Source organism: Miniopterus schreibersii (assembly GCF_964146895.1).
Source record: "Miniopterus schreibersii genome assembly, chromosome: 6".
In the NCBI taxonomy this organism is placed as follows: domain Eukaryota; kingdom Metazoa; phylum Chordata; class Mammalia; order Chiroptera; family Miniopteridae; genus Miniopterus; species Miniopterus schreibersii.
Window position 1 is genome coordinate 88,519,464 of NC_138107.1, and position 13,713 is coordinate 88,533,176.

Genomic DNA, 13,713 nt, shown 5'->3' on the forward strand with positions numbered 1-13,713 from the left:
TATTGTCCAAGGGAAACAAAAATGCATTAATAAATGTTTTATTTCAATAAGGAGTACAAAGCCGAACACCGACAATTTTTAAATACATTTCTTATTGCCATTACATCACCATATGTACACAGGGTTCTCCTAGACACAGAAATTAAATTACAACAAAGTTCACTTGCTGATATGGATGAAACCATTTTATTTAGAATTGTAGACCTCCAAAAGACTTCCAAGATCATTTAGTGGGAATCTCAGAGAGACTGAGTTATTTACTCAGTGATGCAGAGCTCATTAATAAGGCCTTTTATACCCAGCACAGTAATCTTTTCCCTATATGACACCAGCAGTATTTCACTGAGCTAACAGAGCTTCATGTTTGAAAAGATTCAACATCACCATTGGTTAGAATACTGAAAAAAGACTCAAAGATAACAGTATTTCAGTCATTAAAAGACACAGCTCTTGGGGTTCACAAAATTAACTTACGGCAGGGTCGGCATCCTGCCGTAAATCAGTCAGGACTTGGAAGGTCTGGGTTGAATCTCGTCCCCGCATTTACTAGCTGTATCAGGAGAGTCACATCACTCAGTTGCCTCTCTGAGCCTCAGCCTCTTAACTATAAATGGGGGTAATGATTAACTCGGAGCTGCTGGGCACTCAGTGAGATAATTAATAACTGAAGCGCCCGAGTTTATAGGGACTCTACAATGTCAGTCCTCTTTTTGTCTCCCTGGTCCCACTCAGAACTCTGCTTAGAAAGCAAGAATATACAGAAATTACTGGAAAAATGCAATGTTAAGGTGTAAGTTAAATTTTAGTAAAGGGTAATGGAATTTGATTAAGTGTCTAGGACAGGAGTAGACACTTCCTTTGCTCCCTAGTTGTTTAAAACGAACACACAGATTAGGAATCAAACAGTATCTCTTTAATATGTTAAAAAAAAAATCGAATTGCAGACTCATGCCGAAGGAACCAGATCCTGAAGGAAAGCAACAAGGAATTAACCCAATCCAGGGGGACACTATGGACATTGTTTTGCAACCATAAAACTGTGAATCGGCCTGAAAGTAGATCAAAACAAAATGCATTCTCGATTCTCTCATAATCCTATAAAAAGACAATTATTTCTTAAAGTTTCCGTTTAAATATGGAATGAAGATTGGATTACATGGCACAAGAGCCTGCCTCTTGGCTGAGAAGCTTTTTACCTCTAAAGTTTCCTTTGGGGTCAAGTGAGTAGAAACCTGACCCGGTCGGTTAACATGTAACTGCTGTGCAGTGGTTGAAGCTAAAATGTTACTATCGCATCTCCAACCTTGTTGTGGTTTAAAGAGGCAGCACACTTAGCATTAGAAGGCTACGGGGAGCAGAGCCTTTCATTCTACCCGTGTCGTGTTTGCACTATTAGATATGAATGTGCCTCACTGGACGGAACCCATGGCACTGTTTCATTGATTAATTTCCTTGTCTTAAAAAAAAAATTCCGATGTCTCCTCTCTATGAACACTGTAGCTTGACATTCAAGGCTGAACGAATCCGGCATCCACTACTCACCGAGGAAACTCCTGCCCTAAAGCCTGGTACTTTCCCATTTCCATGTTTTGTCAGTGCCCAGCCTGGGTACTTTCACTGTTTCTTCAAGCCTGGGATAAACCCGCCTCCCAGAGCAGCCCTGCTTTGGCTTCCAGGTTGGAAGGCAGTGCTCATTTCCATTCGTTCAGCATTCTGTCTTCAGCATTTATTTTTGTGAGTTAACTTTTCATATGTGTCTGACATTAACTCTCAGCTAAGCCCCAAAGTGCCTTAGGGTTAATGACAGGTACTTAACTATTTGTTGATGAAGATATTCACTCTTAAAATGTTCCATTTCAACCTCTTAAATAGACCTGTAAGACATCTCATAATTTAAAGGAAGCCTTAAGAAATCTAATAGACAATAAACAAAGATTTACTTTTCAAAGAAACTGGGAATGCCCCATTCCCTTTTAGGAAAATTTAAGGATTAAATTTTTTAGAAATAACATTTCAGACAAAAGCCATCAAACATTGATTCTGAAGTCCAAGGAACAAGAACTCCATGGTGATGAAAACATATTTGGAATACTGTAAATTTCTATTTCAAATGTCAAGAATGGCAATAAACAAACAGAATCAGATTTAAGAGAATTTGTGGTTAACTACTGATGTTAGATATGGAACCATTTTTAGGGTCAACGTATTAGATGACAATTTTTCCTACAAAAAGTTATAAGGATCTTCAACTGGAAGCTCACCCATACTCACATTCTGTGTACACTGTAACTTGTCAATGTCGTAAGATGATATTTTTTGTAATAATGTAATTAAAGTCTTTCCACATTAATTTTTAGATTTTTAAGCTTCTTGAAGGCAAGTGAGTATCCCAAAAGTTTTTGACTTCTCACTGCACTTATCCTTTGGGTAATGAGTGGTGTCCTATGGACCTCAAGTGCCTGAAGCAGGAGTGAGACAGAGAAAAGGCGGGGAACTCTGGACGGTGCACTTGTCTCCGAGGAGAGGCATCTGGCTCTCGTGCCCACCTCAAATATCTGCTGTGCGGATTGAAAGAAATAATGTAGGTAAGGGTTGTGCATAGTTTCTGGTGCACAACAATATAATACCCTTTGGAACATATTTTTAATGAGTACCTACACATACCACACGCTGTTCCAGGTGTTGGGAATTCCAAATAGAACAAAATTAAGCTCTCATGAAGCTTACAGTGGGGTGGGGGTGGGTGGGGAGTGGTTTGAGGGGGTGATAAACCATCTTACCTGTAGACTGAATGTGTCAGAAGGAAATAAATGTTATGAAAAGAATTAAAAGGAGGGTAAGTAGGCAATAACGAGGATGTGTGTTCACTTCTGCGCTGTTTCATTTCGGATGGTAAAACACCTTGAGGAAGGGTTATAGGCCTGTGGGGAAAACTGCAAGGAGAGGAAACTCCAAGTGCAAAGCCCAACTCACTCAGGAAGAGGTTTTTTGTTTTTTGTTTTTTGTTTAACTTCCCCTTTTCCTTAAAGAGATTCAGATAGAAAGACCTGCACCAGGAAGGGAACCTTGGCATAATCACCTTAAGCAAGTCAGGAAGGCTCCAAGCATGCGCACTAGATACTTGGTGTCCCACTGCTTGGCCTATTTAAGGGTGTGTGTGTGGGTGGGGGGGATTCCAGGGGCTACAGCCCACTGTGATGGGGAAGAGAGGTGGACATCAGGTCAGCAAGGCAGCAGGGGGTCAGAGCGCTGTGGTGCTCCTGGCCTTGGTAAGGTCTTTGGGTTTTTCATTGAAGAGAGGCAACAAGGAACTGTGAGCAGAGAGGTGAAGTGACCCATCTGTATTTGAGAAGGTAATACATAGTAACCCATTGAATGTTGTAACCGTAAGGGACTTAATACCCGGGAAATGAATACTGCCTAACACAGTTCTTTACCTCGGATCCGGTTCACGTAGTAAAGAGCAGGGTGAGCTACATGACATTCCAGTTTCTATGGGTCAAAAATGGTCAAACACCGTCAGAAGGTTCAGTGTAACTTACTGGATAGGGCGAGTAGAAGGGCAAAGAACGAGGGCTTTGAATAAAAGATAAGCGGCTTTGAATCCCAGATCCAGGACTCGTGAGCTGTAGTCTTGGGCCGGTTGCTTAACCTTTCTCCTTGGGCTTCCTGTTATACAAAATGGGGATACAGCAGAACCCAAGGCACAAGGCTGACCTGAAGATTAAATGAGTTATACATGTAAAGCATTTAGTACAGGGCCTAGGGGTGTAATACAGAAGTGAGCCCATTAAGAAGGGAGATTGATGGAATCCCTTACACTAGCAGATCAAAGAAATAACTTACTACCTAAACCTGTTAAAACTACTTACCACTTTGTGTTACTGAAGAAGCATACCTTACCTTAGTGTTCAGTGACAGCAGCTTTTTGATTAAATAATTATTCCTTCTATTTATACAATTCATCCTTTAAGTAGGTAATTAGTACGTGAATATTCTGGCTCTTAGCGATGGGTGCTGGATAACTTAAAATATTTGAATTAAATGTTTTTAACTTTGCCAAGGCAATTCCATTTCCTCCGTCAAACTAGCTTAATTTAAAAAACAAACTCACTCAGTGTTTTTCAAATTAACAGGCCAGAAGTTTGCCACTCAAAGAGTATCTGTTTGAAATTCACTTAGCTTCCACAAAACTCAGTCTTAAAAGTGTTCCTAAGAATTTGTTTTAAGTAAATTCACAGTTAAAACACAGTAACCACGATTAACAGAAAAGCTCAGGGAAGTGTAACTCTCACAATGGTCAGTGTGATAATAAATAATTTTGTCTACATTGTTAATTGCGCACGTCATAAATGCAATCAAATGCAGATTTATTGACTGATAATATTCCAAAGAGGACTACATTGTTGCAGCTGAGAAAATTCTTTCCCAGACTAACCTAAATATTGGAAATCCATCCTACTGCTTGGAAAATCCTCCTGCCCACCGTATGGTTATTTCTGCAAGTCTGCAAATAGGAATGTGGACTTTCGCTTTTCAAACTGGGCACATGCTCTTTTTATTTCATCTCTTGACTGCGGCTGCATTTTATTACTGGGCACGGATGCCGTCACGAAGCAGAACCCGGCAAGCGCCATTGACGATCCTCGGCATCCCGGGCCCCGCGGGGCTCGTCGCCGACCGTGGCCGGCTCTGGAGTAACGGGCTGCGGCAACGAGCCGTGCCCCGTGCCCAGGGCCGCGCCCCGTGCCCAGGGCCGCGCCGGCCGCCCGGCCAGGTCCCTGCGCGGGCAGCGGCCACGCCGTCGGGCCGGCGCTCCTCGGGCTCCTTCCCGCCGCGCGGCGCTGGGCACCGCGGGGAACCACCGGGACGCGGCGGGGGTGGGGGTCGTCGCGCGGTCCCCCCGACACAGCGGCGGCCGGAGCCCACCGCGAACAAGCCCCGCGAAGGCGAACCAGGGCGGCAGAAATGCCGCAGCGGGGGCCTGGGCCGGAGGACCCCTCCGCTCCCCGCGCCGCCCCTCGGGGTCCGTCGGGCTCCGCACCCCGCGCCGCGGGCCCTCCCCTCCCCCTCCGCCCGGAGCGCCCCCTCCTCGGCCCGGGCCCCACGCAGGCGCGCGCCAGGCCCCTCCCCTCCCCCCCGCCGCACGCGAGGCCCGGGCGGGGGCGGGGCGACCCTCGGAAGGGGCGTGGCCGCCGGCCTCGCCGCGCGCACGCGCTCTCGCACCTTACGGCTACGTGTCGGGCCACGTGACGACCACCCCTAAAGTCCTCCGTGAAGCAACAGGACGTTAAAAAAAAAAAATTAAAAAAATTTTTTTTTTCTGGCGGGGAGGGCGAGGAGCGGATTTAAAAAGCGCTAGTAGCGGGCGGAGAGCATGGGGCCGGGCGGCGGCGCGTCCCGCGGGGAGCCCCGGCCCCCCAGCGCCGCGCCCCGCAGCGCCCCCCGCCGCCCGCGCGCCGCCCCGCCCTCCGCGCGCCCGCCCGCCCGCCGGGGGCGGCGACCCCGGCCCAGGCCCTGCGCCCCCCCGCGGGAGGGCGGCGGCGCGGCGGGGGGGCGGGGGCGGCGGGGGGCGGAGCGAGCGGCCCGCTAACGGCCGCCCTGCGCGGCCCCGCCCGCCGCCCGCCCCCGGCCCTGCCCGCCGCCCCTCCCCCGCCGCCGCCGCCGGCAGCGCCGCCTGAACTGAGGCGAACTCGGCCGCCAAGTGAGTGAGGAGGAGGCGGCGGCAGCGGGAGGAAGAGGAGGAGCGGACTCCGAGCGCGGCGGCGGCGCAGGCACAGGCTCGGCGGCCGCGCGGGGACCGGCCCGAGGGACCGAGCGCGGCGCAGGCGGCGGCCGAGCGGGCGCGACCGGCAGCGAGCGGCGGCCCGGCTCCCTCGCCGGCGCCCGGCCCGCGGAGACCCGCCTCCCCCGCCGCCCGAGAGGGACGCGCCGAGCCGGCGGCCGCGGCGCCGCGGCGGAAAGTGCCCGCGGGGGCGGGGAGGGCGCGCGGCGGGCGCGGAGCGGAGCGGGACGCCGAGTCCCGAGCGGCCGGCGGCCGGGGCTCCCCGCCCCTCCCTCGTCTCGGGCGGCGGCGGCGGCGGGCGGAGCGGGCTGCGGAGCCTGGAATATGGTCGGGGAAATGGAAGCGAAGGAGAAGCCGAAGCCCACCCCGGATTACCTGATGCAGCTCATGAACGACAAGAAGCTCATGAGCAGCCTGCCCAACTTCTGCGGGATCTTCAACCACCTCGAGCGGCTGCTGGACGAAGGTGAGCGCCGGGCCCGCGGCCCGCGCGGGGACCCGACGCCGCCGGCCGGCCGGGAGGGCGGGAGGTCGCGGCCGCGGGGCCCGGAGGCCCGGGCGGGGCGCGGGGAGGCGGCGCCGGGCCGGGCGGGCGGGCGGGAGGAACCCGCGGCGGGACGCCCCGGGCCCGCACCCAGACCCGGTCGCGGCTCGGACCCGCGCCGCCCGGGCGGGCGCGCTGGCGGGGCTGCGGGGCGGGCTCCGCGGGCCTCCGGGGAGGAGCCCGGCCCGCGCCCCCGGGCGCCTGAAGGACACGGCGCGGGGCGGCTCCCGGGGCGCTCCCGGGGGACGCCGGGGGCTGGGCGCGGGGACCCGAGGGCCGCGCGTCGTGGGAGTTTGGGCGGCGCGGACGCGCTCGCGGGCCGCGTGGGCTGGCGCGGGGAGGGCCCGCGGGAAGGCGGCGGCGCGGGAGCCGCGGCGGGCGCGCTGACAGCGAGCGCACTTTGCGCCCTTTTGTTCGGGGGCCCGGGAAGGGAGGACTGTTGGGAGCCAACTTCCCCGGGGGCGGGGGCGGCCGCGAAGTACCGCGAGGCCGGCGCCGCCGAGTTTCGGGAACTTGGCGCGGCCGCTCCCGGGACGCGGCGGGGCCTCGGGCCGGGGCCGGGGCCGGGGGCGCGGGGCGGGCGGGCGGCGGCGCGGGGGAGGGGCCCCCGGGGCTTCTCCCGAGGGCAGCGCCCGCCGGGCCGCCGTGGGAAGCGGGCCGCGGGGAGTCGCTCGCCGCGCCTCCCGGGGCTGCTGCCGGCGGGCGGGGCTTTCGCAGGGACTTGGGGGGTTCGGGGCGGGGCGGGGGCGGCAGCCCGACGGCCGGAGCAGCCGGCCCGGAGCGCCTCTGCCGGCAGTGCCCGGGGAGCGCCCGGCGCCCCGCGGTCGGGACGGTGGCCCGAGCCGCTGGCGGACGCGCCGCCGGCCTCGCCGCGCCCCCCGCCCGGCGCAGCGGCCCGCAGCCCGCCCGAGGGCCCGTGCCCGCCGCGGCCGCGCGAGCCCGCGGCGTCGGCTGCCCCGAGGGCGCGCTGCCCCTTTAAGGGTGCTGCTTCCCCTGTTTGCGTTGGCATCTGAGGGATCGGGGAGGCAGAAAACTTTCTGGAATGTCAAAAAAAAAAAAAAAAAAAGCTGGAACTCTTCAGTCGAGTGTTTCCGAATGTGAGCGCTAAGGGGCGCCAGTTATTGTTTTTTTAAAACCGGAGACATGCTTGGAGCCAAATGTGTTCCCTGCTCCCTCTGACCTATATTAAATTTAGTGGAAGCTCGAAGTGCAGGTCATTTCATGTGTCACTTTGCGTTTATATATGTATTTGCAAACATTGAAAACACTATCTTTAAAATTGGGACAATTATGTCACATTTGAAAAATAATATGCTATTATTTTCTACTTGGCACATTTTGGTGAAATTAGAGTTTTAGTAGTATTAGTAAAAATGTGTTACTCTTTTTCTTTTTAAGAACAGTTGTTTAGAAGGCCTCTTTTATAGACATTACAATGAAAATAGGCCATGACAATATTTAGGATTAAACTTAAATTGCATTCTTTGAATTAAAATCTTGAATTCAATCAAACGGTATAAGAGATCATTTTAAAAAGGTTTGGAAATATTTTCATCTTGTGCATATTTAAAAAAGTAAATAATGAGAGTCTCCCAGAGTAGTTCTGAAATGCTCTCTTATGCTATTATGTTGATCTAAAACCTCTAAATGATAATTTGGGGCTGGTTCTCCGTTAGAAAGTTTCTAACCTTTGGTTTGATAACTTTAATCTTCTAAATCTAGAATTCCAATTATGTCATCTCTGACAAATGTTTGTTCATTTCACTGTGGTTGGAAAGAGTAACTATTTGAGTTTTAAATGAGGGACAACTAGTTGAGGGTGATACATTCTAAATAGCATTTTTTTGTTTGTTTTGTTTGTTTTTAATGTGGTTTTTTTCCCTTAGTCTTAGTCTGTCCCGTTTTGGCCTTTTCAACTCCCAGCATGGAGATCGCCTGTGTAGGAGCTAGGATCTTTAAAATGGAGAGCATGACATCGCTGGGAAGTTCGATTGTTCTCCATCTGTACAAACGTGCAGGAAAGGGGGCTGTTCCTCAGTGCGGGATAAGCTGCTTCCGGCAATTGTTAGCCTTATTATAAACTTAATCTGACTGAAGAAGAATATTGGCTTCTGAAGTGCATCACCTTTTTTTCCCCGTGCCGGATTATTTAATTCTGAAATTTGGCAAGTTGTGCTCCCTTTGTGGCCAGTCATTGTCCAAAACAAATTAATCGTGACTTCTATTAGTGGTTAGGATTACATTTTCCTTTGTCCATAGGATTGGATGAAAAATTTTAAATTTAGATAAAACTGTTAATTTGACTTTGGTGATTATTTTAATCAAGTTAAGATACTGTGCTTAGTTGCAGTAGATATATTTTCAGATAACTAGAAATTTTGAGTATTTTGTATTTTTGAAATTCTATTTTAAAGTACTTTACAAAACTAAGCTTTTAAAATTTTTGCTTGTCTGTTTGAAAATTTTTATTTGGCTAGTTACAAATTTGAGATGTAGGTGTTCTAGATTTTCTTAGGTAAGTATTTTAATTCCATGTCAGGTTAACCTTTAGCCTACATTTTGACTATGGGCTGTCTTTTGGGGAAGGTGTGGAGGGGGCTTCTCAGACTTTCCACCCAAGAATCTTCAACATGGTTGCTTTTTAAAGTCGTATGTTCTGAGCTGCAGCAGCCGTATGAAGGCGGTAACTTCAGTTGATAATTCCAGCACTTAAGAATCTTTCATTGAAGATGGAGATAATTACAGATAAAACCAAGGTCTTAAAGTCTTAAACTGCTCTCTCTTCAGGGAGTTTTCAACTGAACTTTGGGACCATCTGTGGGAAAGAGTAGTTATTATGGAGGGGTGTGCTTTTGTTTTTTGTTTTTTTAAAAACCTTTGTCATGAAAATAAAACTTAAGCAACAACAGTGCTTGAATGCAATTTTTTTTTTTTTTTTTAATAAACAACTGCAATTTAGAATTGAGAAGAATTTTATTGAAAAATAAAATCAATTTCACTTAAAAATTCCAAATAGGGGAAAATGGAGAACTGGGGAATCTTAAGATCAGATTTTGAGTTTTTATTTTTTAGACAGAGGGGAGGTTAAAGCTGCTGATAGTGAAAAATCAACAGATGCATAGTATGGTTTATGAGAGAGGCCAGCCTAAGTCTTTTTATTGTGAACATCTGAAAAATTAGTTTGTGGCTTAGAAAAAGTGAGCAGATATGTTAGATTAGATCCGGCTATTCCTGGTTTGAAAATGCATTTTCATTTTCTTAGTCTTTTTGTAGGGGGGGGCATAATACATTTTCTTTTTGACCTCAGTTTACTCTGCTCTCCCTTAAAAATGGGGACAAAAATGTTTTAAATTAAAACCTGCTTTGCTAATTCACATTTTTCCACGTCGCTATTTATTTCCACTTACTGTGCGTTCATTACTGAGTATCAAACCCTAGTTTTTCTAACCTCATTTTATTTATTTTTAATCCTCGCCCTAGGATGTTTTTTCTGTTGCTTTTCAGAGAGAGTGAAAGGCGGAGAGAAAGAGTGAGAAACATCGAAGTGTCAAGTCGATTGGTTGCCTCCTGCGTGCTCCCCGACCAGGGCTGGGGATCGAACCTGTAGCCGAAGTACGTGCTCTTGACTGGAATCGAACCTGAGGCCCTTCATTTCCCGGGATGACACTCTAACCACTGAGCCAGACTGGCGAGGGCCTTTTTTTTTTTTTGAAGAAATCTTGCTTGTTTACAAAAGCTTTATTTAGTTTTAAAAAATTTTAGTATTGAGAGGCTTCTTGCTATATACATTTATTACAGTTTTAGGGTTTTCTTTCCAGAAAGATTGTTGACAGTATCAATATCTGTGACAAACAGATTTTACTTAACTTAAAGCAGTCTTTTTTTCATCAGCTTGTTCTTCAGGAGCAAAGATTCCGCTCCTGGTCGCAGCCCTGAGTTAGGAAGGGAGCCCTATTCATAAGCAGCTCTTTCCATCGCCCTTTTCCTCCCACCCCGGCGGCGCCACCAGCTGCCCAAGGTAGTGATGGAATAATTTGTATTATAGGTCATTTACTCAACATTCATTCTATACTTGTGAAGCTTAACTCCCCTTCAGCAGAGTATGTGTTCAAATACTGTGAGGTAGAAGTGACTCCTTTTTCTAAACATCCAGTTTACATGTTTTGTAGTAAGAGCTGCACTCCCAGGGATATAATGTGTAATTGAGTTAATAGAAATGGGCCTCTTGGCTAATAGCATTTGCTAGTATGTTTGGTATGAGCACCTTTCCTAAAATGGCTTTGGGAATTTTAGTGAGAACAAGTTAAGTTGACTTTCTAAATGTTTTGTACACGTATTTCTGTTATTAGTCCCTCACCGAGCCACTGTCCTGAAGCTGATTGAAGTGTATCATTTTTCCCTGAGAACATGGGTTGGGTTTGCTGCTTAAGGGAGAACAGATTGTGCAGCAGCGATGCAGGGTAAGGGCCGGCCCTCTGCTTTCCCCTTGCCTTCCTGAGGACCATATTCCTCTTTCGGGCTCATATACTTAGCTATATAAGGTTTTTATTTTGCTTTTTTTATTTTCCTTTTTTTTTCCTTTTTTTTTTTTTTTTTTTGGTTTTAGAGAATTATATCAGCTTTTAATAATCTGACTGGAATAGAGTTACATTTTAATTTACTTGAGAAATTCCATGTAGTTAATACAATTTGTTTGATTTATGGTGTACTTAAAGTAACACTTGCCTTTCTCTTTTGGAGATGAAAAATGCTATGCCATTGTAGGTTATATTTGTTGATAACTTAGAAAACAGCCCACTGAGCAACTTTCTGTTCTTGGTATGCCAACGATTGTGAAGATATCCAAGGAGCTGTTTTAGGGCCAATGGATGGGAGTGGTTCCTGGGCCCATGTCAGGAAGTCATAATTGGAATTATGTACCATTTATTTACATGATTGATAGGACTTAATTATTTTCTTAGACCCTTCTTTGGACATTAAGATGGTTCATTATGAATTTCAAGTGCAATAAATTATTTTCCCTCAATGAGAACTTCTAGGGAATGCTTCTACCCCTTTTAAAAATTGACATTTCAATCCGGCTGGCGTGACTCAGCAGTTGAGCATCGACCTAAGATCCAGGAGATTGCAGTTCGATTCCTGGTCAGGGCACATGCCTGCGTTGTGGGCTCATCCCTGGTAGGGGGTGTGCAGGAGGCAGCCGATCAATGACTCTCATCATTGATGTTTCTCTCTACCTTTCCTTTCCTCTCTTGAAATCAGTAAAGACATATTTAAAAATAAAAATTGACTTTTCAGTTTTGGGGCTCAAAATAGCTGCATTGTTTGATATCCAAGTAAGATTTACACAGCTTTATTTTCATTTATCAGACAGCAAAAATAGCATCAAACTTTTCAGTGTGAGAACAGTTTGTTAGTTTTATGAAATTTGACTGGAAGGGGCTAAAAAAAAAATTACTACTTTACCTCCCACCTTCTAGGTTCTTCTAGCTGGGCTAAGAATCAAACTAAGAGACATTACCAGGAGACAACCAGATTTTTAATACATGCGCATGGGGAATTCACACAAGCACGAGAATTGCAAAGACAGCGAGGCAACACTGGGGTACATATCTGGACACTGGGAGACATTTGGACACAGGAGAAAAGGGGGGACAGGGTCTTAGGTTTCAGAAGTGAGGGGGGCGACTTCCAGGTAGCTCAGGAAGAGCTGAGCACACAGGGCAGGGAAAGCCTGGGCCGCTCAGAAACCATGGGACACGGGGGACCCAGCCAGCAGGTCCCTGTCCGCAGCCCACTGTCTCCCGCACTGACTCGGGAGGCGGAGGCTGCTCCTGAGGTTCCCTTCCCCAGGCAGGTTTCTCCATCTGACTCTCGGGCAGGAGAGATGGGAGGGCAGAGGTTCTCCCTGAGTCTTGTTTCTGAATAACCAGCTTAAAATCAATGTCCCCAAAAGCAACTGCAGGGTGGAAACGTCAGTCCCCTTCAGCTGTAAATATAACCCAAGTCTGTGTTGGGTATTGCTCTCTATGTAGTTATCATGCTTAGCATTGTCATAGTATCTCTTTTTGTCTGTCTGCCCTGTCAAAATTAGTCTTTTGAGGGTGCCCACCTCAGCCTGACATATGTACACTCAGATGTTTGTTGAATTAATAAATAGGTTGATACTTCATATTCTTCTTTCATTTCTAGTTTCTCTGAAATATGGGATGAAGCAAATTGTATACAATTGGTGATGGTTTGGGGCAGTTAGAAAAAAGTACTTTTTCCCCCCTTAGAAACGATATTTTTTAGAAATTTTACGATATTATTTGCAGTACCTGCCCTCAAGGAGCTTAATCTTAATTTTACTTTACCACCATTGGTGTGAATGAGAATTAGAAAGATAAAATCACTCAAGCAGTAGTTTCTAGCCAGTCCTTATACAAAGTATGTCATTCCATAAGCAGAGAAAAGCTCTCACTGCTCATCTCAGCTCTTGAAAGTTTTGGCATTTATGGAATTATATAGGTAGGCCTTTTCCCTTGACAATTGCCTACACGAATGTCAGCGTTCAATCAATATGTAAGTCTTGTACTCTGTGCAGAGCACGATAAATAGAAAAGATGCCTGTCCCTAAATGCTGCTTTGATGTGTTAGGATAAAAAGGACTATCTGAATGGTTTTAGTTAGAAGAAAGCTGAGTATAAACTTGTGTGGCAGTTACAGTAATTTAACACACGTAGCAATTTTTTTAAGCACTGGTGTTTCAGGCTCGTTTGAAACAGTTCCATTGCTTAGAAAATAAATTGAAATTTTCAGTTAACTGAAACTTAACCCTTTTAAAAGGAGTCCACTTTTCTGCTTTAGTTTTAAGAGTGTTTTAAAATAAATGTCATGAGTTTTTAACAGGATAGCTTGTACTAGATAAGTGATTTGTGCAGAATTCTTGGAATTAACAACTTAATGTTTTCATCATTTCTTCAGTTTCTGGAAGCAAAAATTCTAGTTTGAAAATCCAGCCATCCTATCAAGTCTAACAAAAGTAAACAAAATTTTGTTTGTGTTTGTAATGTTGCTGCATGCATTGACTTCAACCTATATATTTTATTAAACTAAATTTTGAGGCTGGTGAGTTGAGTCAGTTTGCTGTAACATTTCTTTTACATTATTTATGATAAAGCAGAATTTGTCATTTTGGATGCTTTTCAAGAGTATTGAAGTGTCAGAAAAACAACAAAATGCAAAAGTGGGTTCATGTTATATGGCCGTGGTAATAAGGAAGGGGCATGTGTGGCCATGTACGTGTGGGCAGGCGTACATGTTGCAATGGGAAACAGTGGGTGTGCACTCAAGCTGGCCTTGGAATCCTCGGGAGTGGGTGCTGGTGATGGTGAAGTTCCAA

The 13,713-nt window shown here is 47.3% G+C and overlaps 1 protein-coding gene across 5 annotated transcripts in view; it reads left to right on the forward strand.

Moving 5' to 3' along the window:
• The first annotated feature begins 5,999 nt into the window (after window positions 1-5,999).
• QKI (QKI, KH domain containing RNA binding) overlaps window positions 6,000-13,713 on the forward strand; it is a 120,038-nt gene continuing 112,324 nt past the window's right edge. For 4 of the 5 annotated variants that reach the window (XM_081141178.1, XM_081141179.1, XM_081141181.1 and 1 more), the window contains exon 1: window positions 6,007-6,251. In XM_081141178.1, the coding sequence (XP_080997304.1) occupies window positions 6,110-6,251 (142 nt within the window). In that variant the 5' untranslated portion in view covers window positions 6,007-6,109. Of the gene's footprint in view, window positions 6,252-13,713 lie in introns of all 5 variants that reach the window. The other variant, XM_081141180.1, reaches the window with a different exon arrangement.